At 56.6% G+C, this 25,334-nt stretch overlaps 1 protein-coding gene across 2 annotated transcripts in view; it reads left to right on the top strand.

Moving 5' to 3' along the window:
- PAX7 (paired box 7) overlaps nt 1–24,061 on the top strand; it is a 98,146-nt gene extending 74,085 nt beyond the window's left edge. Inside the window, exons 8-9 of one of the 2 annotated variants that reach the window (XM_070246421.1) lie at nt 12,750–12,996; nt 20,057–24,061. In XM_070246421.1, coding sequence (XP_070102522.1) covers nt 12,750–12,996; nt 20,057–20,172 — 363 coding nt within the window. In that variant the 3' untranslated portion in view covers nt 20,173–24,061. 2 annotated transcript variants of the gene reach the window in all.
- The last annotated feature ends 1,273 nt before the right edge of the window (nt 24,062–25,334 follow it).

The following is a 25,334-nucleotide window of genomic DNA, read 5'->3' as shown; positions in this document are numbered from 1 at the left end:
CAGAATCAGCATCAGAGAAATGTTAGCTGGGATTACCGATGGTTATGTTTGGAACCATGGTCCGCAGAGGGTCATGGAGTTGGGTTGTAATGGGAGCTGAGACCCAGGCTGGCGTTGGGGTAGATGCAGTATAAGATGGGCTGGGGTCTCCATTCTGGGTCCTTTCCCCACCTCGCCCAACCCCCTTCTGGAATAACCCTCGGCCTCTCCTTCCCATGCCTTCGAGAAAGCGCCTGTCTCCTCCCGCGTCTCTCCCAGCCCAGGGGACGCAGAGATAACATCTGTCTGCGGCTGTCCCCAGCCTCTTGTTTGTTTGCTACGTTGGAGCCGTGGGCACATTTTTGCTAATTTTGTGGCTGCCTTTATCAAATGGGGATTCACAGGCGCTTTATCCTCGATAAGTGGATTAGTCGGTGAGCTAAACAAGACGGTGTGGGACGTGGGGGCTGCTCCGGAGAAGATATTTGTTTCGCGAAGAATGGAGCCTGCGTTCTGTGCCCTGCGCAGGCGAGGCAGGCAGGGCGGCGAGGTGGCTGGAGGGCCTCTGCGCTCTTCTCGGGGGCAGGGAGCCCTGACTCTCTAGGCGGCGCAGGCAGAGAGTGGGAGGGAGGCTGATGGCCCCGGGTCCCCCAGGGTAGGGGAGAGTGGAACCCTGCATTGAATCCAGCTGCTATGCCTGCCTCATTTGGAGACTGTCACCTGGGCGGCCGCTTCCTCCCCCATCTCCCCCCTTCCCACGCTTTTCCCTCCCTCCCTTCCTTTCCTTCCCTCGAAGGCTTTCACTTCCTTTTTGTTTCCTTTCTTCCTTCTTCAAACACCTCCAAAGGCCTTTTGCTAAGTACCACGAGTCCAGACATAGACAAGACATGGTCCTAGCACTTGCAGACAAAAGCACCAAACCAAAGCAGTCGCCCCCCAAACACGGCAGGGAGAGGCCACTCTGGTTGCACAGACGGGGCGTCTCAAACTTCTTCCCAAAGTCCCCCTGATAATAGTCGAGGGTGTTTCCCCCTGGGGCCCTGAGGGTGGGGTATAACTCAGACTTTTGTGTATTATCTTTACAATGCGTGCACAGTTTGCATTCTTTGCCCCTGTGGAGCCATATTTGTTGATCATAATAATATAATCAATTAGCATCGGGTCAAGTTGACACTCTGGGAATTTGGGCCATGTTATCCTGTGGCTTTGCCTGGCACGTGACGTTGCACAGCAACATGGATGTTGGGACCGAGCGGGGAGGTGAAATGACGGTGCTGTCTGGAGTCAGGGCGACCAAAAGGGTGATGGAGTCACAGACAGAAACACGGAGTGCGGGAGGGGGATTGGGGTCAGGGGTAGATGTGTGGAGGTCAAGGCCAGGAGGCAGCCAAGAGGGTGCCTAGGAGGGAGGTCAGGGCAGCGAGGTGGATTTCAGAGGCATCTCTCTGCAGAGACCCAGAGATGGACTGATATGCTTAGGGAGGGAGGAGAGAAAGGCGGAGAGGATGCTTGGTCCAGCTGTTCCCCCACAGCTGGATGAGAACGTGGCGGGACGCAGTGTTTTCTTTTTCCCTTCCATTTTTAATATGAGTGGCCAGGATCTGGAGATCTCTGCTCTGTGCTGCAGCAAGAATCTAGCTGAGGGGTGAGAGGGAGCAGAGACTCAAAGAGGAAAGAAAAGGAGAGAGCAGAGCATTCCGGGTCCCCAGCTGGTCCTTAGCAGCGTCTGTCCTCCCCAAGCTGCCTCCAGCTGAGTGTGATTTTGCTATTTATTTACATGTAATTATTGCTATGAGGTGCAGATATTAACGCTGTCAAGAGCAATTTGCTCTGACATTTTTCACTCGCTCAGTGCCCCCGCCACTCTCGATGGAGCTCAGGGCTCTCCCTGCTCGGGCCGCTGCGCACTCGGTGGCCGGGCCGGGAACCACCCAGCCGGCAAGGAGTGGCGTCAGCGAGCTCACCCGGTCCCTCTGCAAACTCATTAAGCTTTGAAATTGCATTTGGTCTGGGAGAGGGCTGGCTGCGCCCTGCTCCGCCCTGCCTAGGCTGGCTCAAGGCCCCGCTGCCCTGCCTTCCTCAGAGAAAACTGGGCAGGGGCTGGGCTGGCTGCGGCCGGGGCCAGTGGCTGAGGCTGGCGGAGGGCAGCTGGTGAAGACGGTGGAGGTCATGGTCAGGGAGGTGGGAGTGCACACAGCCCCCTGGGCAGCCACTGTACAAAGGTCAGACATGGCAGCTGGAACCCTCTCCAGAGGGTTATCTGGTCACCCCACAAGAAAACCAGGCAGCTCTAACTTTCAGGGACATTATTGCAATTGACAGCTGTACCCACCTAACAAAGAGGCTTTCCTGCGGAGCCAGTCCAGCATCCTAGCCAGCCTGCAGTGGATGGTACCCTGCTGAGCCGGCCCTGCAGTGGGTCCCTTAGGTAGATGCTAGAAAGAGAATCCACTTTGGAGTTACACCTTCTGAGTTCAAATCCCAGCCCGCCGCTTACCAATGGTATAGACTTGGGTGAATTATTTAGCTTCCCAGAGCCTCAGTTTCCTGATCTGTCACATGAAACAGCCAATACCCACATTTCACTGAATCTGAGATGCTTGGATGCTGGCCCTTTCTGGATCTTATCAGAAGGCATCAACAAAAGCTTTGCACGCAGCTCTGTCATCACTGGTACCTGACAAGGATGCTTGCTGGCTGCTGTCACAGCCACAGCCAGGTGCTGCGGATGCTAAAATGCATCCTGATCTCAGGAAGATTGAAATACGCGTCCTGCCGACCACTGGGGCAGGAGGGGCGGTGGGGCTGCCTGGGCGTGGTAGGTGCTTGGCTTGATAATAATAACAGGGGGCTTAGTAATGGAAGGCTGTCATCGTTTTTCCTTTGGAGCCCCTTGATAACTGAGGAACGTTTTATGGAAGGAGAAACTGAGGCTCATTCATTCATTCCACCTAAGGGACTCTGCTCCTTGGAGAGGGCAAGCGGGCCCTGAGCTGTCACGGGCGGGAGTCCCTAACGCATTGTGATGGGTGCCAGCTTGTCTGCACAGGTAGTAACGAGGCCTCCCTGCCACCACTCACTCCCTGCCACCACTAATCTGCGTCCTCGTCTCCGGCAATTACTGAGGGGTCCCCCCCACGCCACGGGGCCAGGAGCTCAGGCCCCCCTGTCCTCCTCCTCCTCTGCCAACCTGGGCTGGGGCCCGAGTCAAGGAAGCCCCCTCCCTCCCGTCTCAGCCCTCCTGCCTCCCCTCCTCCCCCAGCTCAGCCAATTAGGCCCCTGACACCTGGAGCCGCTGACAAACGGTTTCTGTCACTTGCTCTCTGTCTTTCATTAGGGCTGCGGGGGAGGGGGAGAGGTGGGGGGGGAGGAGGTGGGATCCTTCATGCTTAGTAAGGCCAGATACATTAATTACAAAACGGCCATTTGCCGCGTGAAAGTGTGCTAATTAAATTTATGCAATCATTATCTTTAAATAGTCATATCTTTCCCGGCGATCGGCCCCTTCCTTCTCCAGCCCCACTGCCGCTCGGAGCAGAGTCGCTCTAATCCCCCATCCGCCATTATCGCGCCATCAGAGATGGTCTCTGAATCCCACCACACCCCGTTAGCCTCAGCGCCCCGCCAGGAGCCAGGGGCCCTTGGCCCCATCCTGGCACGGACACCTTCAGACTCGGGCCAACCCAGGATCCGCCCAGGGAGGGGGAGGCCAAAGCCATCCCCCTCCCGTGTTCCCAGATATTTCTAGATGTTTCCAGATATTTCTGGATGTTTCCAGATATTTGGAGGTTGACATCTTGTAGACCAAACATTGGAAATTGGTGTGTGTGTGTCTTTAACTTCTCGACCAAGGAGTGGGAAGTCGCTCTGTCCAGCCCCCACTTCCAGACAGTCTGTAGCTCAGCCTCCAAGGACCCCTGGGGTGGGGCGGCCGCTCTGTGAAATCCGTTGAGTTGAGGGGCAGGTGCGGGTATGCCACAGACCCTGAGTTTATTCTTTTCATTCAACTAAATTATGCCAGGCCCTGTGATGGGGATAAACAGATGAATTCACTCATTCATTCGTTCATGAGTTCACACGCTCCACGAGTGTCTGTCGGACACCTGCTATATGCTAGGCACTGGGCATAGGACGCCAAGTCTGTCCCCAGCCGCTCCTGGCCAAGTCCGGGGTCAGGGTCAGTGTGGGCCAGGGCGGAAGGCGGGGCCACAGTGGGCTGGGAAGTTTTCTCTGGGTGAGGCCCAAACCCAAGACTTCACAGCCCTTCAGGTCCCTCCCTCCACCCGCTAGGAGGTTCCTGTCGCAGTCCCGGCTGTACCCCTTCTCTGCAGGAGCCATCCTCCCTGCTCGCCTCTCCGGCTGACAAAACCCGTCTCTTGAGTCCTTCCGGGTCTGGTCTGTTGAACTCTCACGTGGGAGGCAGCGAGAACCCGATGGAGTCTGAGGACCCGGCAGCCCCTCCTGGTCAGGAGGGCAGTCAAGGACCAGTGTTTCCTGGGTGCCCTCTGAGCCTCGGAGGTCCCCAAGCCCCAGTGTGCACCCTTGGTGAGATCAACGAGAGGGGCAGACAGGACGTGTGCCCATACACATGTGCACTACTCACACGGGCACACACATACACAGTACTCACACATGGTACTCACACATCTGCACACAAGAACTCACAAGCACACATACAAAACTCATACCTGCACACATGATGCTCCCATGTGCACATGCATGCACGCACACAATACTCACACATGCACATGCAGACTCACACATACAAAATTCACAGGCACACAACATTCCTGTGCACGTGCATACATATATACACTCATCTCACACGTGCAATTCACTCACACAGTGCACACATACACACACACACACAAATACGAGTTAAGAACGACCCGGAGCCATCTATGGTGAGTGGAGACCACAGCCAGGTGCAGGCCAAAAGGATTGGACTAGAGGTCAAGGGTCAAGGGTTCCCGCCCCCCTGATGCCACTCAGACCCCAGGTGATTCTGGGCGGGCTCCTAAGCCTCAGTTTCCTCGTCTGAAAATCGGGGTAACAGCGCTTCAGAGAGGAGTGATGGGGCTTAAGGGGAATGCTGGGGAACTGTGAGCGGCTGTGCTGCGCCAGAGGACGGCAGCGGCCGGGCTCAGAAGAGCCTGGATGGAAGGCTTCCTGGAACAAATGAGGGGACAGGGCGTGAGGGGTTGGGGCTGGCGTTGGGGAAGGGAGGCTAGCTCGCTGGCCACGCATGGGCACCAGCTCTCCTGCGGGCCCGGCGGGAGCTGCTGTGGGACGCAGGTGGTGGAGGCGCGAAGCGGGAGGGCTGTGAGCAGAGGGACAGAAGGCGAAGTTGGGGCGGGGACAGGAGACCTGCAGGAAATCTTGTTTGGAAGCTCAAAGTCAGCACCCGCAGCCCATTACCGCTGTCCGCAGGGGGCAGGGGGAGGGGCGGGCCCGATCCTCTTAGCCGGGAATGGAGCGGGAGAGAGGGGGAGCAGGGTGGTCGGCTGCCTGGGTGGGTGATTTCTCGCTTGCTCTAATCCCAGCGTGGAGCTGGGCCGGCCCACGGGCCGGGCGGGGGTGTGTTTGTGTGATGTGCGTCTGGGTGTCCACTGGGGACCGGAGGGGGATGGATGCAGGCACGGAGGAGTGCTTTAGCGAGCTGGCGATTAGGGGGTTGTGAGGCTGCGGTGTGTGCGAATGTGTGGGTGTGCACGTGTGAAGTGTGTGTATGGCGTGTGAGGGCGTGCAGCATGCGGTGTTTCCTGTGCATCATTCTTTGTGTGCTCGTGTGGGCGTTTTTTATAATGCTGTGCGCACGCCCGTCTGTGTGTGCCCACATCTTCACCCACGTAGATGGGTAGTCCTATTTAGGTGTGTGTAGCGATAATAGTGACGATTTGAGAGCGGTGGTTCTCAAACTTGGCTGCACATTAGACTCACGGGGGAACGAGCTTTAAAAAATCCTGATACCCAGACCCTCAAACCAGCTAATCAGAATCTCTCAGGGATGGGGCCCTGGCATCTAAGACTCGCCAGGTGATTCCGCTGGCGGCCAAGGGGGAGGAGCAGCGGCTGAGCAGACAGATCCCAGGGGAGCAGCCCGGTCCCTTCTCACCTGCCCCCCGGGGTCCGTCTGTACACAGCAATGGACTCCAGGCCCCAGACGCTCAGGGACCAGGGCAGGTCCCCCAGGTCACCCCCCAGCTTGGGACAGTTCTTGATCCATAGAGACATATTTCACGCGGTCCAGACCAACGTTGCATCTGTTCCTGGCAAGCTGTGCCCTTGCCTTCTCTCCCCGACGGTGGGAACAGGCTGCCCCCCAAACATGCCCGTTCTGCCTCTTGTTGAAGTCAGGGGATAAATTCGTGAGGGGCTGGACCAGGCTGCAGTCGGATCTGAGGCTTGGAGATAAACATGCTCAGTGTGCGAAGCCAGCAGGTCATTTTGGAGCCCAGCCGGAGACAGGGGCAGGGGGAGTGGCCATCACGAGCCCAGGGCCGGCTCCACCGCCGTTGGTTTTCAGTGGGTGCAAGTCACTGTCTCTCTTTGAGCCTTAGTTTCCCCATCTGTGAAAATTCGGCAATCTCCAAGGTGCCTCTGAGGTTTCATGTGTGTATTTGGGTGTGTTTACATGTAAGTGTGAGTGTGTGTAAGTGGATTGGTGAGTTTAAGAAAAGTTTAAGAAAAGCAGGTGCGCACATGTGGTTTATGGTGTTTTGTTTTTTTGGGAGTTTTTTTGCTGAGGAAGATTCGCCCTGAGCTGTGCCAGTCTCCCTCTATTCTGTATGTGGGTCACTGCCACAGCATGGCCGCTGACGAGTGGTGTAGGTCTGCGCCTGGGAACCCAACCTGGGCCACCCAAGTGGAGCTTGCCGAACTTAACCCCTAGGCCGTAGGGCCGGCCCTGGTTTATTAGGGTTTTCGTGGAAAGCTATTTGGCGATCCAGAGAAGAGGCGTTTTGAGTTCTCACCTTCCTGGATGCAGGAGTGTGTCCCTGTGGAGGGGCCTGTGAGCAGCCCTGTGTGGCATGTGTGCTGTGTAGGTGTGTAAATCCTGGGCCTCACCAGGTCTCGACTGGAGACGTCACCGATTTGCCGTCAGGGCCCCATGTCCTTGGATGCAATCCCCTGGCTACAGATGTGCAGGCCAGGGAGGGGGCGTGTGACTTGTCACTCACCGGCTCCCCTTCCAGAGGGCAGGCCCCAGCTTCTGCATGGTGCAGAGCAAGTCTCCACACAGAAAGCCCCCACTGCGTGCCAGGCCCCCTGGGGAAGAAGAGATGAAAAAGACACTGCCCCCCACAGGGAGGAGCTCCCTGAGTCTGCCCTCCTTTCAGCCTCCGCCGGGTCCCTCTAACCCAGGTGGAAGAGGAGCGAGGCGGGGAGAGCTTGTGCTTACCAGGAACGGACGGAGCGCCAGGCACTGTCTTGGGCGTTCAGTGTGCATTTACTCACTTAATCCTCACACTGACCCTCTAGGTAGCTACAGATATTACCCTCCCCATTATACAGATAAGAAAACTGAGGCAGAGAGGTGAAAGGCCCAGGGTCACAGCTGGTCAGTGGCAGAGCATGGATGCTAATGCAGATATTCCGGCCCCCAGTGCCGCAGGGAAGCCCCTCAGACGCAGGTTGGCTGAGCACCCTTGGGGAAACCACTGTCCCTCTGGGACCTCGGAGCCCCCTCCTGGCATTGCCGGCCTTGCCAAGTGGGGCTCCCCACCTGCCTGCTGGTCCAGGGGTCCTTGGCCTCGTTCCAGCCCCGTCTCATCTCCAGGTCCACAGTTCTGACCTCAGCAGTCTGGCTCCCTGCCCCCTCTCCCCTCTGCGCCCTGCCTCCGCCCCCACCCGGAACCCTGCCACGGGAGCCCCGGTGATGGCGATCACCCCTGCTAATTGCAGCCTCGCTCCCGAAGCCACGTTGGGTTATCACAGAGGGTGCAGATCTGCAGCTCAGCCTCCTTGGTCCCAGGCCCTCGGGGCCAGCTCAGGCACGGAGGGAATTAATTACATTTTTCCCATCCCCTTCTTGTAAAGTAGGGGAGCGCACTGCGCGTCCCGGGGGCGGGGGCAGCGAGCAGAGGATGCGGAAGGGGGCCTGGCACGGGGCTCCCGCGCGGCCCCCGCCCCCGAACCTGCCCGCCTCTCCTCCGTGGCGGAAGGGGGGCGAGGCCGGCCCCTTATTGATTTAGTCTGGTGGAGGCTGCGACTGATTGAGAGCAGAGGGAGAGGAAGGGGCTGGGGCGGGCGGGGGCCATGGCGGTGGGGGGAGAGGAAGGGACGGCTGTCACTCAGGCTGACGGACAGCCCGGAGATTTGCCTTCAGATAAAACCTTACAGATGTGGAGGTCGGTATTGATTTTGAGTTAGTAACGGTAACACACCAAGAAGTAATACATTAGTGAAAGCAAGGTCACCAGGAAAAAGTGAAACCCACGGGGAGGCCTCGGCCTTCTCCAGGGGTGGATTATGGCATCAGACCAGGACTTCGTCAAGTTCAAAAGTTTGCAGGCCCCGACCTCGGCTGGGCCCCAACTGTGGGCAAACACTTCCTGCTTCCCCGGGCAAAGAGGGGCTCCCAGGGGTCCACGGGCCAGTCAGAGGCCAGCAAGGGCCACTCAGGTCCTCAGGCTCCACACAGTGGGGCTGCCCAGTGTTCTCCAGTGCTGCCTGTTGTGGGAAAAGAACACAGCCAGAGGTCAGGGAGCTGGTCCACATCCCAGCTCTGCCACTGCCTGGCTGCGTGACCTCGGGTGGGCCTTTCTGCGTCCTGGTGCCTCAGTTTCCCCATCTGCAGAATGGGGGTAATGACAGCCTCTTGGCTTGGGGAGTCGGTGCTCCCCCTACCACCTCTCGTCAGCTGAGTCCTGTTCCATCTGCCTGGAAGCTGCCGTGCCCACAGACAAGGGGCTGGATGAAATGGAAGCCCTTTGATCCATAGGCCTGCAGCAGATGCCACGCATCCCCCACTCACACCTACCCCAGATGTGGATTTGACTTGATGTTCCGGGGCAAATCCCATTGAACAAATCCCATTACAGGAAAAGCTCCCTGGGCCTGAGCTGATTCCGAGCTGTCTGCTAATGGCCCAAAGTCCAAGCCCCGCTGAGCCACTGGGCCCCACACAAGCCCCTTCTGACAAAGGCCTCTAGCTCCTGGGCTTTCTCTCTGAACATTGACCTAGTGCTATTTCTTAAACCTGCTGGGCATGTTCCCACCGCAGGGCCTTTGCACTTGCTGACTCTTCTGCCTGGAAAGCCTTCTGCTACGTCTTCCCACAGCTGGTTCTTTTTGGTCTTGCTGGATATTGCCTCTTTGGGGAGGTGGTGCCTGACTCCACATACCCACCTTATTTTCCCTCCATGGCACTTATCAGTATTGGAAATTCTATTATTTATTTGTTATTTGTTTGTGGTCAGCCTCCATCATTAGACTGGTGGCTCCGGGAGAGCATGGTGTTGCTACTGTTCATTGCTGTGTCTCAGTGCCTGGCTCAGTGTCTGGCACGTCATAGGCGCTCAGCAAGTATTTGTTAAATGAACATACCTGAATTCAGCACGCTTTTCTAAGCTCCTAGACCGTAGCAGACACAGTGGAGGCCCCGGGGCTGCAGAGATGCATGAAACAGAGTTCCAGCCTGCCCTCAGAGAGCTCACATCCCAGCCTCATCTCCAGCCTGGCACACAGTAGCACTCTAGGAAATGTTTGTTGAATGAATAATTGAATGATTGAAGAATGTCTTCAGGAAACACCACGTCGTTTGGGATAGCTGGGATGTAAAGTGCAAGGTGGGACGGGGTGGGAGGAGTTGGGACAGGCAGGTAGCAGTCAGGCCACGAGCAGCCTCTGCCCTGTTTACTGGGAGGTACTGAGCAGCCGCCGATAATTCTTGAGCGATGTGGTCAGATTTGGTGGCGGTTCTCTGTAGGTCTCTGTCTTGCAGGCTGAGTGCTGGGTCTATGCACAGGCCCCAGCTGGTCCCCAAAACACCCTCATCCTCTCCCGAACCCTGCCCCCGACTTCTCCCTTCCCGTCCCATCGTCCCCCCAGGGCTCAGCATCTTGGTGATGTGCAGAAGGGGAGGGTTAAGCCAGGGTCTCACCCGGGCTGGCAGACCTCCCGAGAGTCTCCTGCCACCACAGTTGTCCTTCTAGAGGAAGGCAGATGGGCTGCGGGCTTCCCCTGAGCCCCTACGTCTGGTCTTGGGGCCCAGGCCTCCCGGAGGAGCAGGGTCGGCGTTTGTATGGGGAGGGGGATGGGATGGGTGGCGATTTTCTTAATTTAGATGGAAAGTGAGGGGCAGATTGGGAACCTGACAGGCCACCTGGAAGAGAGTTGGGTCTCTGAACCCCCAGAGCAGTGTCAGCTTCCGGGGTTTGCCCTGAGACTCTCCCCCTACCCCAGCACACACATGCACACACACACGCACACACACACACACACACAGTAGCTTCCACAGGCCCAGGAGACCCCCTCTTGACGGGTGAAAAGCAGCAAACACAGCCCCACTGTGTGTCAGATGTCCTCACGCACCACCCCCTTTGCGGGTTCCCTCTCGCCACCACCCCAGCCCCCTGTGCAGCCTCTGCCATGACACAGGCCTCTGAGGCGCAGAGAGAGTTGGGGAGACCTCAGCTCCCTAGAACAGCACTGCTGCCCCAAGTCGTCTGGCCACCTCCTTCTCACAGACCCAGGCCAAGGGCCTCTGCTGTCTAATGGGCTGACACACAGGAAGTCCCACCTAAACCCCACCAGGTGCGGTGGAGACAGGAGCAGCCCCGGTAGGCCGGGTGCCCTGGACTCTGGCTCTGGGGATGACAGTGAAAGGATAGAGGACGATGACCCCAGGGCTGAGGGGAGTGTGCTGGAACAGGGATCAAGTGTCAGGGGAGGCCGTGCCCATGCCGTTCAGAGGACCCAGGTCCCCCAGGGATGAGGGACCCCATCCCCATCCCCCCACCAGCAGCTACCTGGGTCCCTGGCGTGAGAACCTTTAAAGGGGCCACGTGCCTAAAACTCATCCTTGAGAGTCAATCTTGACGTTGTCAGGTGAGGGGGTCGGCCGACTGGGCCCTGGCCTGCTTCCTCGCACACCTGCTATGAGTGTCCCTTTCTCCGTCTGAAAAGGGGGCGTCCTGGCTCCGCCCCACACGTCCCTGGCGTGCTCTGGATTGGGAGGGGGGAGAGGGAAGGATGTGGGGAAGCGCACATCAGAGGAGCTGGGGCCGCCGTTTGCCGAGCACGAACCCCATGCCAGGCTCGGGGCACAGCCCTTGTGCGCAGACCCCACCCCGTCCTCCCGGCCACCCTCTGCACTAGGGTCGATGGTCGTCTCTTTTCCTCAGGACGGGATGGCCACAGAAGTTAAGGGACACCCGAGGCTGCACAGCTAGGAAGTGGAGGCGCTCCATCCGTCCTGGCCTGAGGACTCACGTCCACACCCTCGGCCCCGGCCAGGCCTCAGTGCCGCCGGCGGCGGGGACAAGTCAGGAGGCAGCAGGAAATCAGGACACAGCTGCCTGCCTGGCGTGGATTGCCGCGTGATTCTTTAGCTCAGGGCGGGCAGATCGTCAGCAAGGCTGGCCCCGCCTGGCACTGTGGCCTCCCTCCCGTAGGAGGTAGCATCCCCAGGAGGTCCCCAGGGCCTGCGTCTGCCTCCTCTCCCTGGACTGCCCGGGACCCCTGTGCTTGCTCACCCTGCGGGGGCTCCTGCGGCCTGCACTGCCTTTCTCCCCTCTCTCTCCACCGCCGGGCTGGCTGGGCACCCTCCACGGGGCTCCCACGGCCCCTTGAGCTGCCTCTTCCGCACCCCTCATCGCTGTGTATCTTGATGGTCTGTTGCGAGGTGCCTCCGCCACCAGACCCAGACACTCCCCCTGCTCTTCCTCCTCTGAAGTCCCAGGGCCTGGCCTGAGGCCTGGGCCCACAGTCACCATCAGTGCATGTTTGTTGAATGAATAAGTGAACACGCCCATGAACCTACACCAGGTTCTTTAAGCTGGGTTTCCAGAGACGGGCGTCACCTGTCAGTCCAGGTTGCCAGCACTGATGGGAGCTCCTGTTTGCTGAAGCAGGGAAGGCGTTGACGCTCGCAGACATCCAAGAGCTGCCAGAATCAAAGACAAGTGCCCGGGAGGCTATTTGCCAGCATTGGCCGTGTGGGTTGGTGTTGTAAGGGCAGAAGCTCAAAGTCCAGAGAAGTCAGGGGCGTAGCAGGCCTGGCACAGGGCAGGGGGGTGAAGCCGGCGAGCTCCAGAGTCCTGCTCTGACCTTCGTGTTGGGTGGGCGGGCATCCTGGTGTGATGGGGGAGGCACCTGTCTGATGGGAGAGACATACCCAGCCCTGTCCCGGGGGAGGTGCCTGTCTGATGGGAGAGACATACCCAGCCAGTTAGTTCATTGATTTGTTCATGCACGTATGCATTCATGCACTGGGCAGACAGGCACAAGGTGCCCTTAGAGCCGGGCCCCGGGCGTAGAGAAGTGGGCAAGGCCACCCCTGCCCCTTAGAGCTCTCAGCAGAGGGCGGCTTCCTGGGGAAGGACTTAAAGGAGAAACCACCAACCAACCATCTTACCCACAGGGACAGGCAAACCAGGTAAACTGAGGCTCTCGATGCTGCAGGGACCTCTAGGGAGCAACTCCCAGCAAAGGCCTGTCTAGGGCCCCCAGGCGTCGTCCCTGCACGTGCTTGTGTCTGCAGAGTCCGTCCTCCGAGCCCCCCCACGCCTGCTGCTTGGCCGGCACTGATGGTCTCTCCCCCGCAGGTGATGAGCATTCTGAGCAACCCCAGTGCCGTGCCGCCACAGCCGCAGGCCGACTTCTCCATCTCCCCTCTGCACGGCGGCCTGGACTCGGCCACCTCCATCTCGGCCAGCTGCAGCCAGCGGGCTGACTCCATCAAGCCGGGAGACAGCCTGCCCACCTCCCAGTCCTACTGCCCGCCCACCTACAGCGCCACCGGCTACAGCGTGGACCCCGTGGCTGGCTACCAGTACGGCCAGTATGGCCAGAGTGAGTGCCAAGCGCCCCGGGCGTCCCCTCCCCCCGCAGGGCCTCCCGCTGACAGGTAGAGAGCTGCAAAGTGGTGGTGGGTGGGGTACCCATTTCACAGATGACGAACTGGGGGTCCAGAAAGGACGGACGGTTGTCCTAAGATGACGCTGCGCCGGACCCCTGCAGTCATGCTGCTGTCACCTGAAGGCAGCACTGTCCCACGAAATACCACGCGAGCCCCAAATGTCGTGGAGAATGTCTGAGTAGCCACGTTTTAAAACATAAGGAGAAATCAATGGAATTATTTTTACTGACATATTTTATTTAACCCAGTCCAAAAGATGGTCATGTCGACATGTCATCCAGACATAATGATTAATGAGCTATTTTATGTTCTTTTTTCGGAATATGTCTTTGAAATCCAGTCCATTTTAATTCAGACACTGTTTTCATTGGAAATACTTGATCTGCATCTAAAGTTTATATAATTTACAACTGAGGAAATAGATTTACACACCCAACTTGTTCCAAATATACTAAAAAATTTCCCAAATATACTGAAATCGAAATTTGGTTTTTACATGTAAATGAGATAAAGTTGAATCAAAGTGTAACATTCAGTTCTCTGTCCCAGCGGCCACGTTTCAAGTGCTCAGGAGCCACGTGTGGCTGGGGAGCAGCGCGCTGGACGGTGCGGTGCAGATCTGCGCGTTTCCGCCCCGGGCTGAGGGGAAGCTGCACTGCGGGCCCTCTCCTCTGCTCCTCCCCCTCAGCCTTGGTTTCCCCAAATTTTGAGCTGATCTCATGTGCCCACCCCACCCGTCAGCCCGTTGACACCTTGCCTGGAGGCGGGGACCTCGGACCCTCAGACCAAAGGCTACAAAAGTCAGGCCGGCCACAGCCTCCAGCTGTTGGGTGGGGTGGCAGCAGGGCAGGCCCAGCGGCACAGGCAGCCAGGGTCACGGGGTCCCCTTCTGCCCCACCTCCCACCCCAGGCCTCACCTGCTGGTGTCAAACGAATCAGAAGGGCGCGACCTCCCAGCCCGAGGGCCTCCTCCCCGCCCTGCCCCTCCCTGACCCTGGCTTCCTGCCCCCACTCCAACTCGAGGCTCCTCATGCGGCCTTGGCCTCCGCAGCCAAATGAAGGCCAGCTGTGCTCACGACCCCTTCCCTGTGTGTGTTTGTGTTCACGTCTGTGTGTTTGTGTGAGTGTGAATACATGTGCCATGGGGATGTTCTCATTCGTGTGCATGTGTGTCTGTGTGTGTTGTGTATTTCAGCAGACGTGTTCGTGCACACAGCCTCGTGTATAGGGATGTGTCTGTACGTGTGAAGGTGTGAGTGGCGTGTGTGGGTATATGTGCATATGACTGGTCACATGTGTGTGTTTAAATGAGCGTATTGTGTGCACATGATGTGCATATGGATTTGTATTGGACACACGTGGAGGTTTGGTCACGTGAGTGTGTGTGGCTGCAGCACATACACACGTGTGTTCGGGTGTGTATATTCAGGTGTGCATGTGACTGAGTGTCTCTGTATGTGCCTGTGTGTTTGATGTATGTCACTATGTGGACATGCATAATAAACGTGTGCATGTGTACAGATGTGTGTGGCTATATGTACATGTGTATACATGTGTGTTCAGCATGTACGTGTGCTTGAGGGTGTCTGCAAGTGTGTATTTGTAGTATGTGTGGATGTGTAGACTGTGCAGTGTGTAAATATGGGGGGTGTGTCCTTGAGGTGTGGCTGTGTGTACCTGTGTATTGCTGTGCATCTGGGTGTGTGCACATGATGTCTGTGTGAATGTGTGCGCGTGGGGAGCAAGTGTGCAGGGGTAATGCGTGTGTGCATGTATGTTGGAGAGCAGGGTGCACACATGTGCACAGACAGCAGTGTTTCCAGGGGGCCCAGGTGACCCCTGCCCCAGCCGGTGCTCCCGGGCGAGGAGCGGGACACACATGCTCTTGATAAAGGATTTCCAGGGGCAGCAGCCACAGCCTGGGGCGGGCGTTAGTCACACCCAGAGCCCCATGCCCCACTCCAGGGGCGCCCGCCCAACTCGGAAATAAAATTAACCCCAAAGTCAGCACGGGGGCGGCGAGGAAGCGGATCAAAAGGGAAAGGGCCCAGGAGGCGAGAAAGGAGTGTTTGTTCCTCGCTCAGGAAAAGCTGCCAGAGCGTGTCCTCCACCTCCTCCTCCCTCCGCCTCCCCCCTCCATCCTCTCCTCCCCAGCCCCTCCCCCGCCAGCTCTACCCTGCTCCCTGGCTCCTCCAGGGGCAGCTCAGAGCTCCGCCTGGGCCACATTCTCCAGCCCTACCCCGAGGGAGTCCCAGCACAGACCCCACCGCACCCCACCCCACCGAGGCTCCAGGCTTGGGCTGGGAGGGACCTAAGGGAAAGGCTGCCCCTCTGCCCACATAGTATGGGAGAGTCGCCCTGCCTCTCTGAGCCTCAGTTTAGCCATCTGTGAAATGGGGGCCCACGGGTTAGACTCAGTCATCTCAAGGCTTTTGGAACAGCTCGGGGACACACTGTGTTCCCACTGACCACCTGCTCCATGTTCACGGGCGACTGAATATGACTGGGCTCCCACAGTGCATGTGCAAGTGTCCTGTGTCCCTAACTGCAACTGGGTGTGCCCACGTCCACCCGTCATCTGCTCACATCTGTCCCAGGCATTGGGCACAAGGCATGTTCCTCATTTCATGTAATTCTCCAAAACCTTACCTGAGGCGGGTGTTATTTGTCCTCAGGTTACAGATACAAAGCTCAGGCCCAGAGAGGCTAGGAATTTTCCCAAGGTCACACAGTATGTGAGTGCTGAACTCCTGGTCTCCTGACTTCAAAGCCAGCCTTCTTTGGCCAAACCACAAACTTGTAAGACACTCACTCAGTCACGATACACACCTAGACCCCCGTTGTGGGGATTCCTGTTCACAACTTCACGTGCACCTCTATGTGGACAGATGCACACTCACAGAGATTTATTTCTCCGTGAGTATTCACTAACGTATGTATATACATGGCTTGGAGATATAAATAGACAAAATGTACATGCCTACAGGAAGCAGAAGTGACCGTTTATGGAGCATCTACCCTGGGGCTGGCATTTCATCCTCACGGCCACCGTGTGCAGTGTGCACGGTTATTCCCACTGCACAGATGGCGAAATGGGATCCAGAGAGGTCGTGTGCCCGAGATCACTGCCGTGCACACAGCCGCACCTACAGCCCCGCCCCGGGAGGACCTCACTCACTTCCAGGTGTGCGTGGAGTGTCCACGTGGGCCAGACTCTTAAGCAGCAGGGTCCACCTCCTGTCCCCGGGCCACTCGCCTTCCCTGGGACACCGCCACACCTTCCTTTCCTGCTCCCGGCCATCATCTGTCCATCTGTCTGTCCCTCTCCATCCCTGGAGGGGGTGGGTGGGGGCAGGGGGACAGGGAAGGGGCACACGGCAGATTAATATGGCCCTGGTGTTCCCAGAGGCCAGGGCCGTACTAATGATGGGGCTGATAGAACGCAGAAGTGTGAAAAGAATTTTAATAGATCTGACAAGTCTAATAAGAATTTGTGTCTAGAAGGGTCCTCCTCTGGGGCCGTGGGCTGACGAGGCGCTGACGGCTGAGGCTTGTTTACGGGTTGGCATCGCCGCCACTTCTCCTGCCAACTTCCGATTAATCTAATTTGAGACGTTTAGAGCCCAGGCAGGGGCGCAAGGCAGAGGAGGGGAGACACCGAGAGACAGAGGGACAGGAGGGCCCACGACAGAGGCCGCGATGAGGAATGTCACAGCCCTGCCCTCGCGGGCCCCGGCTCGACCCCAGGGAGAGGCAGGCCCTGTGGCGCGGTGGGTGCCCTTGAAGTTGGCCCGGTCATCTGCCAAGTTTGGCTCCGTGGTGTTTCCTTGCTCACCACGACAGGGCCTGGGCGAGTGCCCGCCGTGCGCCTGACTGTGGCTGGTACCTGGGAGAGGCTAGAAAGGGGCAGAGACAGTGACCAGGGGCGCAAGCAGGACAGATTCGGGCTCCAGCATCTCACGTGCTGTGCGTGATTCTGGGCCAGCAATCCTTCCGTGCCTCAGTTCCCATATTTGTAAAATGGGAAGAAGCGTATCCAGAGACCAGGCTGTTGAAAGAATTCAATGAGGTCCTGTCTGCTTGGCGGGTAATGAGCGCTCAGCTTGTGAGGGACCTCGCTCTGCTGTTCTCATCATTGCCGTTCAAAGCCAGACCCTTCTGCCTCCCCCGCAGGACGAGCTGGAGAGGGTGGCACCCGAGGTTGGCACGATGTGGAATAAGGAGGGGTAGGCAGAGCCTTCGGTGACTCAGGAAGGGTGACCTGACTTGGCCATGTGGCCTTGGACAAGTTACCTGCATTTCCTGGAGTAGAAACTGGGGCCAGTGCAGGATTTGGCGGGTAGAGCGCCTCATTCCCTCTAAAGCACTGGCGTGTGCCGGGGCTGGTTCTTCGGAAGCTGCTGGGTGACGCTCGTGGGGTGGTGAGGAGCTGGCATCAGACTGCCTGGGCCGAATCCTGGCGCCATAATGTATGAGCCGCGTGATCTTCCAAGCTAGGCGCGCTCTCAGGGCAGTGCCTCGGGTTCAGCATCAGTAAAATGGGGGTGATGATACTCAGCCTTGCAGACCTGTTGTGTGAGTTAAATGAGACAGTGTGGGACGGGCCCAGGGCAGCTCTCCGTCTATGATTGCTCTTCCTCTTCTCCCCGTTCTTATGCAGAAAACTAGGCTTCCTCATGGGGCAGACCCTGGAGCCCAGTTAGGACTGGCTCCAGGTAGCAGAGATGGTGTGGCCAGAGTTGCAGGGACCTCTGAGGCCAGAGGCAGGAGATTCTCCCACCCCCACCTAGAGTTGGGGGCAGACCCAAGGGAGGGAAAGACTGGGTGCCACCACCTCTGCCCTAGCCTGGAGGCTGCGTGACCTCAGGGACAGCACCCAGGGACTCAGCTCGGGCCCTGGAGCCTGGGAAGCTGAGGGGCACAGGGTCCAGACACTCCAAAAACCCAATGGCATTTGCACATCCTTTAGGAACATGGGGGTCTGGGCACTGAGCCCTCTGTGCCCGACATCTTGAAGCACATGATCTCATCGATCCTTGTCACAGCCTTGAGGGGGCTGGAATGGCTTCTATCCATTTTCCAGACAAGGAAACAGGCCTGGAGAGGCAAAGCGATTTGCCAAAGCCACGTGAGCGGGAGATAGTCGGGACTCCGAATTGCCTCACACGCTGTTCCTTTCCTTCTTGTCCCCGTCAAAGATCAGTCACGTCTGTGCCAAATCCCAACCGTAAGAGCCCAAGTCTGTTGAGCTGACCTGTGCCAGGCACGGTGCCAACTGACTACTTCATGTGCACTTTCTCCTTTTCTCCTCACGACAGCTCTGCATCCTAGGTGCTCCTGTTACCCTCATTTACAGATAGGGAAACTGAGGCTCGAATAGGTGAGGTGCTGTGCCCAAAGTCACAGACTGAAAGTTAACACATGCAGGATTTGAACCTAAATCATTCGAACCCCAAGGCAATACCACCTCCCGCAGCCCCATGTCTGATGCTGCCCGTGTCGCCTCCCTGGGCCTCGCATTTGGCCATGCCCTTCACCTCCTGGCTCCACCCACCTGCCCAAGGAGAGGCATGTAGAGTGTCCCAGGGGCCCTCTGTGGGCAGGTGACAGAGCGAGAGTTGGGCCAGGCCTCGTGATTCCTAGCACGGCGTTCTGTCCGTCTTCCTCTCGCCTCTGGTCCCAGGCGGTTGATTGGCCCCAGCGCGGACCCTGGCTCGGGAGGCAGCATCTCTGCCTTGAGAGGCCTTGCCACCTGCCAGTCAAATCGTTTGGTCGGGGCGGATTTCTGCGGTGGCCTCAGGCAGGCACAGTTAGTACGTTTAAGACAGAACTCGTGTACACGCGGGCCCAGTGGTGGTACCTGCACACACACACACCCCAACACATGTACCTGGCTTCGGTGGAACTCAGCTGTACACAGTTACTTGCACACGCAGGGGCATTCCCCCTGTTCTACTCATGCCGGTGCACACAGCTCACCCACATCTGTGCACATGTGCACGTGCAAGTATTGCTCATGTGTGAACATTCGTGTTCATGCCCATGACTACTTCACAGAGATTCTTGTTTTCCCTGTTCACACGCACACAAGCACACACCCTCAGACCCTTGCTGCTGGATGACCAGAACTGACGAGGCCGAAGGGCTCAGCTCCCTGCGTGTCAGGGTCCTGGCCCTTCTGCACGGACCCCTCAGCTCGCCTGCAAAAGCTGCTGTGGCTTCTGAGTAAGGGGTCATGCTTTGCCTCATCCATGAGCTGGGCTCAGGGTCCAAAGAAGGAAGAGGGACCTGGCCCTCATTACGTCCTGGGCTCTGTGGGACTCACTGGAGACCCCTCATAGTGGGGACTGCAGAGGCATGCTGGAAAAAGGGACTAATTCTTCCCTCAACAGTGTGCATGCCCTCTGTGCCTCCCTACAGAACCCATGAGAGAGCTGGGCAAATAATGTGTTAACACATGCTGAATGATTGGAGAGGTGAGAGAAAGAGCTTCATGAAGAGAAGGGGGGATGGATGGATGGATTGATGGATGCATGGATGGATGGATGGATGGAAGAAGAGATGGATAGATGGACAAAGGGTGAATGGACTAATCGGTGAATGGATAAATGGATAGGTGGATGGATGGAAGAAGAGATAGATAAATGGATGAATTGATGAATAGATAAATGGATGGATGGATGGATGGATGGATGGATGGAAGAAGAGATGGATAGACGGACAAAGGGTGAATGGACGAATTGATGAATGGATAAATGGATAGATGGAGGAATGGATGGATGGATGGAAGAAGAGATAGATGGATGAATTGATGAATGGATAAATGGGTGGATGGATGGATAGATGGACAGAAGGGTGAATGGACGAACTGATGACTTGATAAATGGATAGATGGAGGGATGGATGGATGCGTGGATGGATAGGTGGATGTGGGGCAGATGGAAGAACAGGCAAAAAGAACCTTGATTTCTAGGAGCTTCTCTTTTTTTCCAGCTGCTGTTGATTACCTGGCCAAAAACGTGAGCCTCTCCACACAGCGTCGCATGAAGCTTGGGGAGCACTCTGCTGTGCTGGGACTCCTGCCCGTGGAAACTGGCCAGGCCTACTAGGGCCCCAGGGGCGACTTGTCCCACCCGGATCCCAGCCCAACCCTTACTGATCCCTGAGCCTCCCAGCCTCAGTCCCTCATCGCCCTGGGGTCCCACAAGGCCAGGAGAGGAGCCGATTCCCTTCTCAGAGCCAGCCCTCTGGAGATGTGCAGCCAGTCAGCCCTTCACCTGCGGTCAGGGACCAAGCGTGAGCCCCTTGGAGTCTGTCCCTTCACTCTCACCCCAGGGGGGTTTCCGGTCAGCGGCAGTCCTCCCCCAGGCAAATTCTGTTGTGGCCTCTGTGCCATCTCAGGCACAGAGATCGAAGCTCACCATGAATAGGGCACCTTGGGCATCCAAAGGAGGATGGTGTCTGGGATGAGGTCCTGGAGCCCTCTGGACCCAACTCTGATGGGTACCCTGGCCAGAGGTGGAGGTGGAGCTCACATGGCTACTGTCAGCTCAAAGTGCTGGGAACCCGCCTTCCCAGGTGGGTCTCTGGCCCAGGGTCAGAACCACCGCCCATTCTTCCTCTGGATGCTGGGACAACAGCAGAGAGGGGATCCTAGCCTGGGGGTTTTCCCAGGGGAGTCACCCAGGAATTCTGTGGACTTCAGGGCCCTCCCCACACACACCTGCTGGGCATAGGGGGGAATCTAGCCTCGGTAGGGGGACTGGGAAGACCAGGAAGAGGCTTAACCAGGGGACGGAGCCAGGTGGGGGTGGGACTTTCAGCCGTGGCGGGCCCAGGGTACAAGGACCCAACCCAGGCATCTGGAGGCTGATGGCTCTAGACCACAGCCCAAGCGCCAACCTTGCCCACTCCACGTAGGGGCTGGGGAGCCTGCAGACTCCCTCGGTTTCCTCATTCGCTGCATCAGATGGGATGGGGAGGGGACCAAGTCTTGAGGACACGTGAGTGAAAAGGCATAGGGCTGGCTCAGAAGGGGATTTCGTAACTGGGGTCCCACTGCTTGTGGGTGGCAAACCTTTGTTGCCAAAGGCTTCAGCTCTATGCCTTCGAGTCCACACCCCACGGAGCTTCGATTTCTCCCAGAGCCCCCTACGGAGCCCTGAGCCCCTGCCCTGCATGCCCAACCCTCTAGGGAGGGGCCTCCATCTGTCTGGGAGTCCCTTTAAGCTGCTGGGGGTGCAGAGAGCCTCCTTCGGGGCTCTGGATGAGGGTTCTTGGACCTGCGGGGACTGCTTGCCCCACAGACAAGACCACCGATTTCCCTTGGCACTGGGGGTAGGCATGTCCCTGTGCCACACAGCGGGGGCATCTTTCAGTGTTGACTCACTCTCGGTCGAGAGGCTTGTCTCCCAATCCGGCACAGCTGGGCAGATGTGGCCAGTCTCCAAGCCACCACCCCTGGGCAGAGGGCGATGCCAAAGGTTCTGGAGAAGAGGGAAACGGCACCTTCCTTGGCCACTCCAGTGGCTTCCCAAAGCTCCCTTCTCTTTAAGAGACCTTTGGGGAGTGATTCAAGCCCCTGCCTGCGCCTCTCTCGGAGCTTTTCACCACCTTCACCTATTTATCAAAATTATGCTCATCCTCACATCGCCATCATTGTAATCTACACTTGGATCACCTTTATCAAGTGCCGCCTGGTAGAAGGCACATGTGACGGGAGGCACAGCCCGGAATCCACAAAGACTGGACCAAATTGCTTGTCCCCACCTGGGCCCATGAGGCCACCTCTTTGCTCAACCCCTGCCTCTTGCCCTCGACCAACAAGACATTCCCAGAGGGAAGAGCTGCTGCTTTGAGAGCCGACCTGAGCTCCTCCTCCTGGGGAGTGGGGTTGGCGAGATGCTAGGACACCTTCCCACATGGACGTCACCTCTGTGACACATGCTCGTTTGTTTCTCATCTTCAGACTCGGTGATACCAAGTCCATCCTGGACCACGGCCGGGGTGGCTCGTATCTCTGGTTTAGAGGAATCTATTAATAATTGGGGACAAACAGACTCTTCGGTAGCCATGGACACCAAGACGTTTGTGGCCCATCAAGTTCAGCCAAGATTTCAACTGGAGCATCCACTGCAGGAGACTTTTGGTCCTTCGAGCTCTGGACAAACAGGAAGACTGTGTGGTACCTGGGAGACCCAGGCCGTGCTTTTGTAGCCATCACAGCCAGAAAGCAGCAATTCCTTAAGATCAACCACGGTCTCCATCCACATTCCTTAACGGTCAGTCCTTCCCCTGGAGGCCTGGCTCAGAAATCGCCCGAGTCTCCTTATACTCTATGTCACCCAGGAGCAGGGATCTCAGGCAGGTGACATCAAAAGCACCCAGCCCCACCCCCAGGGGGTGACATTCCAATGCTAGGACCAAGCTCGAGTATCTACCCAGTATGGTGAAGTGGGAATAAACCACATGACTCCTCATTACGTCCCAACTTCTCTGGCGTTCTCCCAAGCCACCATCTTGGTAGAAAATGGAACGTATTCCCCCAGGGGCCCCACCCCCCTCAGACAGAGACCCTGACCCCAATAGATTTTCCCTAAAACCCCCTATGTTGATGTGTCTAGCCAACTCAATCTATAAAATTCAGTCTTGTGTTGACAGCTGGCACCTTCACCAGAGAGGTGACGTGGGACGAGAGGCACAAGGCCTCAACCTCTTGAGGGTTGGTCATGGCCTGGGAAAGAAGGCCTGAATCCCGGTGGCTAGACTGGCCCAGGAGCCATCCCCGTCCATCCCTGTAAATAGAGTCTTTAGCAAAATAAGAGATGTTTCTTCCAACTTACCACAAGTAGCTGTTGGCCCGTCCCACGGGGGGCCCTCCTCTGAGCTCATTGTACACTAGTCGGAAATGTGGTGATGTGCTGTTTGTTTATAGGAAGTTGACTTTTATGTGTATATATATGTATATGTACACACACACTAAAAAAGGAAAGAAACCCCCACAGTGCGTGACGTGCTAGTGCCAGGGACCATCTGTAGGGCTATATCTGCATATCGTGTGTTTCAAATTATACATTCCAGGTTCTATTGGGTTCTTTCATTTTTATGGCTTCGTTTTTCCATTTGCTATTTCTCTCTTGCTATGAAAACAAAAAAAAGAAGTGACGTGTGAGAACCAAGCGATGCTTTTATACTCTTATTTTTTACTTGATTTACCTTTACTGTTCATTTGCCAGAGGAACGTGGAGAAGCGAGATAGGGGAAGGAGAGAGAAAAAGAGAAGGAAGAAAGAGGTTTGCCCAGAAGAAGAATGAGAAGATCAGATTTGCTGTCTGACTGTGGCTTGAGAACAGGACGGGCCCCAGACTTTGGCCACCCTCCCGAAATCCAGTGTTTTAGATGGAGCTGGTGAAGCATTTTGAGATTTGGATCCTGGAACTGGGTGAAACTCCGTGATTGCCCTAAAAAAGACATTCTCTGGGGCCTCTCTCAGGTTGATGTTCTCGTCAAGCTCCCGAATGTGCCCTTCCCTACTGGATGCTTTTTGTGGTCACCAGGTCTTCTCCACGCTCCTCCTGCAGAGACACCAAATCAAGACCAAATGGGGGTGCTCCAGCCGCCATTTTGAAATGCTCAGAGACATCTGTGTATTGAATGCTTTTTCTGTCAACTTTCACACGGCCAATTCCCCACGTGGGAAATATCTACATAGCACTCCAGGTCATTCCTTCTCCCTCGTAACTGCAACTTGGTTGCTTCCGTATTTGACTCACAGCCATTTTCCTCCATGTGGAAGTGAGTGTGTGTGCGTGAGAGTGTGAGCGGGGTGTGCGTGTGGGTGCAAGGGTGTATGTTTAAATATAATCGCACCATAATTTATTCAGCTCTATGGAGTAGTAGAGTAGAAAGAGAAACTGGCATTTGCTTTAACTACCTGCTTGTAAGCGCTTCCTCTGTAACTCAGGCGTAACTGTTACACATTAAAAGAAATTAAAAGCATTTCCAAGGTTCCGTGTACTCAATTGATTGCCCTTATGTGGCCACCCTAAAAGGGACTGAGGGGAGGTCAAGAAGCCCTTTGACCTAATTCAGAGGGTCAGGGTAGGACCTGCGTTTCTCTTGCCTCGCACCAGGTCCCCCAGCGCCAAGCACCTGCTAGACACATAGTGGCCACCCAATCGATATTGGATCAATGGACACTGTTGCTCAAGCATCTTGCTGGGGAAACCTTGGTTCTCTTCACCAGGATAGATTTTCCAGCTGTTGAGCTTAGAGCCTTGTGGGCCATCTCCCAGTACATAGAATTTGGGAGACAGCAGAGAGCTCAGAAGCTTACACATGCCTTGGAAGTAGAACCTGGTATGCGGGTTCTTGGGCAGGTGAATTACTGATGGGGAGCCCTCAAGAGAAATCCATCAGGGAGTGAAGGAAGCAAGACAGGGCGGGGGAAGGAGCTACGCAGAGAGGGGGTTTAACTGGAGTCTTGCTCTAACCTGATCCTGCAGGGAGCTCTGGAGCATGAGCTGGAGCACAGAGTGAGTCTCACCTTCAGATCAGGAGACTGGCCTTTTGTTCCAGGGCATCAGTCATTCACCAGCTGCTGGCTGTCCCTAGGGATGTGGGTGGGTGGGTAAAGGGCTTATGTGCCAACATCTGTGGTTAAAGTGGCTCCTCTTGGGGCCAGCCCCATGGCCTGGTGCTTAAGTTCAGCTCTGGTTTGGCAGCCTGGGTTTGTGGGTTCTCATCCGAGAGTGGACCTATACACCTCATCAGCCATGCTGTGGTGGCGAACCACATATAAGGTAGAGGAAGATTGGCACAGATATTAAGTCAGGGCTAATCTTCCTCAAGCAAAATAAATAAATAGATAAAGTGGCTCCTATAGGCTGAGGGCAGATCTCCAGAGAAAGGTGCAGCGATGACCCCTTCACAGCGACATTCACATCAGTTAGAGGACAGATGCGCTGGCCCAGTAAAGGGTATCGGGGCAAGAACTGGCACCGTCTAGTCTACATATGTCCCCGTGGCTCTGTAGCAGGGTACCCAGGTCATTCCAGGGTGCTGGTTCACATGCATGATCTGAACAGGAAGGGGGAGATGGGACAGTGGTTGGGAGGAATTGTGTGTGAAGGATTAGTAAGGTGTTCCACAAACCTGAGTCCATGCAACCCAGCCAAGCTCTCCAGGGCAGGACCTTGGGGGATGTTGGGTCTTCCCAGGGTCTGAGACCAATTGGAAGGCTCCCCAGCATCCTCCTCCACATAAAGTCCCT

Source organism: Equus caballus, chromosome 2 (genome assembly GCF_041296265.1).
Source record: "Equus caballus isolate H_3958 breed thoroughbred chromosome 2, TB-T2T, whole genome shotgun sequence".
NCBI classification, from domain to species: domain Eukaryota; kingdom Metazoa; phylum Chordata; class Mammalia; order Perissodactyla; family Equidae; genus Equus; species Equus caballus.
This window is presented reverse-complemented; position numbering and strand designations above follow the sequence as displayed.